Consider the following 2,563-nt stretch of genomic DNA (forward strand, 5'->3'; position numbering starts at 1 on the left):
TTAACTATTAGCTAGCTAGATTGCAAACGGTGTTGTTTCTATGGTAACTATAGATACTATAGCTATTAATTAGGTTGGAAAGAACATAGTGTTGTTTGTTGTTTTTTCTTCTTCTTTAATTTCTGATCAAGATAAGTAAAATGTATTTGATTGAGTTGGGTTTAACTAAACCAAAAACTTGATCGTATTAAAAAAAAAAACCCATTAAAAGATATCGTAATACCAAATTTCTCTTAAAAAGTATAATAACCTTCATCTTGTGCAACAACCATACGTGCATGCATGCATGCATACGATACGTACATCCACGTAAAATAGTGCACGAATTTATTCATACATAATAAAGATGGACAACACACCCATATCTATATATATGGATATGAATGCTCTATATATTGATATTAGGGTATGTTTTTCAAGGGCAAAAGGTAACCCTGTAGTTGGTTCCAACGGGGCAAGTGAAGGTACTGGACGGGTCGTCCTGAGGGTAACTATAAGCATCGGGACAACGTTCCTTGAAGAACCTCGAGAAGGTTGTGGGCCCACAACTTCCTTGGCCATTGGTGCAACAATACTCGTTGGTCTTGAAAACCGTGCACGGGTTGTTGCAACCCCCGGGAGCCCTCAGCTCCCCGGGGCACTGCCCGTTGATATCCGCGGTGCACCTGATCGATCATCAATTTGCCACACATGTACTATGGTTAGTAGTTTTCATTATTTATTATTATGCTAAAATAGACATGCGTGACTTTTATTAATATATTTATCGTACATAGTAAAATTTTTGTATTTAATTAAATTTTATTTAGTAACATTTTAACCAAAAAAAATGTGATGATAATATTAACTTATATGAACTTTCAAAACTCATAATATATAAGTCAAACGTTAATGTACAACCTCACCATTTTGTTTGTACTAAAATTTAAAACACGTGATGTGTGTACTACATTATTATTATATTTCGGATAATTTTAGCAAATTTCTTCCAAAGTATTTTGATAAAAAAAGAAAAGAAAAGAAACCCTAATTAATTTATTTTCTTGAACAATAATCATAATTAATTAGTGAAATAATAACCTGATTGGGCGGCAACCGCCGAACTCCATGGGAAGGTTGAAGCCGTCGACTAGAGAGATATCGAATGTGTCCATGTTGTTGTCTCCGGTGAGAACATACTCCGCCAGGGTGTTCGGCGGCTGGCCCCACCCTTGGCACTCGAGGACCCCACCGCAGTCGCCAGTCTGGCAACTGCCGCGGCCCGACCCGTCAAAGTTGCAACCGGTGCGGCCCCAAATGCGGGCCATCCTCGTGCCGGCCGGGACGTCGATGGACCAGCTCTGGCCCGAGTCGAGCCGCCGGCCGCCGCCCACTGGAGTGGACGCGGCCCACACCGTGAAGGGGCAGTTGTTCTTGATGTCGAACACCGCGGCCTGAGTGAGGACTAGGGTCGTTGCGAGGACGGAGAGAACAAGGCTTAGGGTTTTGAAGGAGGTCATGTTGATAAAAATATATGGTTTTTGTTGTTAGGGTGTTTTAGTGTGGTGTGTGAGATTCATGGGTTGAGTTTGGTGGGTTTTTATAGAGGACTTGTGAGAGTGCTATAAAATGTGATTTTCGTGACTATTGTGGCTTTGTTAGGCAGGCCCGGCTGCTCAACCTTTTTTTTTTTTGAGGCCTAAAACAATTACGTGTAAATTTAGGTATAGCGTGTTTAAAAGCTTCGTTTCTTAAATACAGCTTTTAATTTTTTTTTATAACAATGTTTTTAGGGAGTAAATAATAGTTTTTATTGATGTTTATAATTTTTATTTTTTATTTTATTTTTTGAGCTCTATTCAATTTTGTTAATTGTTTAAAATTTCATTTATAAAATTTATTAACAATTTGAAAAAAGTATTATGCTTAAAAATGTAGGAAACACCCGTTTTAGAAATGTTGTACTTTTAAAATAATTTTTCTTGTTTTATCGGGTATCATTTATTTATTTAGGCTACTTAATGAACTTATGCCTAGTATAATTTATTTAAGAGGCTTTTTTAATTTTTTTTTCCATATATCTATGTGTACCGCTAATTAGGGGCCTAGAGGTTTCTTGCCCAAGAAATTTCGTTTGATTTGAAAAATCTACTACTTTTTTTTTTTGAAGTCACGGATTTTCCATTAAAATTGGGTAAGAAACCCATCAATACAGGAGAAAAACACCTTAGTACATGGAACACCTCAAACCTAAGTCGAAGTGAAACTAACACTAAGTTCCGGTAATCGCACGTTTTGTGCATGCTTCCGACAAGTGGAAGAATGACGAGCACAGAAATTGAGCACACATAGGGCTCTTTCAACAAAACCAAAATTGGTAGATGGAAAGATCCACTCAACCTCGGTTTGATGACCACGAAGAAGATGCCTCTTCAACCTGTATAGAACAAAACCTAACAGGAAATCCACAACGGGATAGTGGACAACGGCTAATCCGTGTCCAAGATAAACCAAGTCAAACCCAACGCAACATGGGCTAACTAGCATAAAAACAGAAAGCATAACTAAGTAAAAACACAAAACA

General features: G+C 37.8%; 1 protein-coding gene across 1 annotated transcript; it reads right to left on the reverse strand.

Annotated features, from left to right (window-relative positions):
- Positions 1-225: 225 nt before the first annotated feature.
- On the reverse strand, positions 226-1,545 carry LOC149405751 (protein P21-like). The gene is made up of 2 exons (XM_089608019.1): positions 1,081-1,545; positions 226-665 (listed from the first exon to the last, which is right to left on the reverse strand). Exons 1-2 carry the CDS (start codon positions 1,497-1,499, stop codon positions 416-418), a joined length of 669 nt encoding a protein of 222 aa, XP_089464145.1. The 5' UTR covers positions 1,500-1,545; the 3' UTR covers positions 226-415.
- Positions 1,546-2,563: the final 1,018 nt, after the last annotated feature.

Source organism: Urtica dioica, chromosome 2, assembly GCF_054948205.1.
Source record: "Urtica dioica subsp. dioica isolate 48M chromosome 2, U.dioica_male_clone48M_v1_H2, whole genome shotgun sequence".
NCBI lineage: Eukaryota > Viridiplantae > Streptophyta > Magnoliopsida > Rosales > Urticaceae > Urtica > Urtica dioica.

Excerpts from the sequence above, each read along its gene's own strand:
- LOC149405751 (XM_089608019.1), bottom strand. The coding sequence starts at position 1,499 with ATGACCTCCTTCAAAACCCTAAGCCTTGTTCTCTCCGTCCTCGCAACG. Across the intron at positions 666-1,080 it reads GGCGGTTGCCGCCCAATCAG|GTGCACCGCGGATATCAACG; the intron begins GTTATTATTTCA and ends ATGATCGATCAG.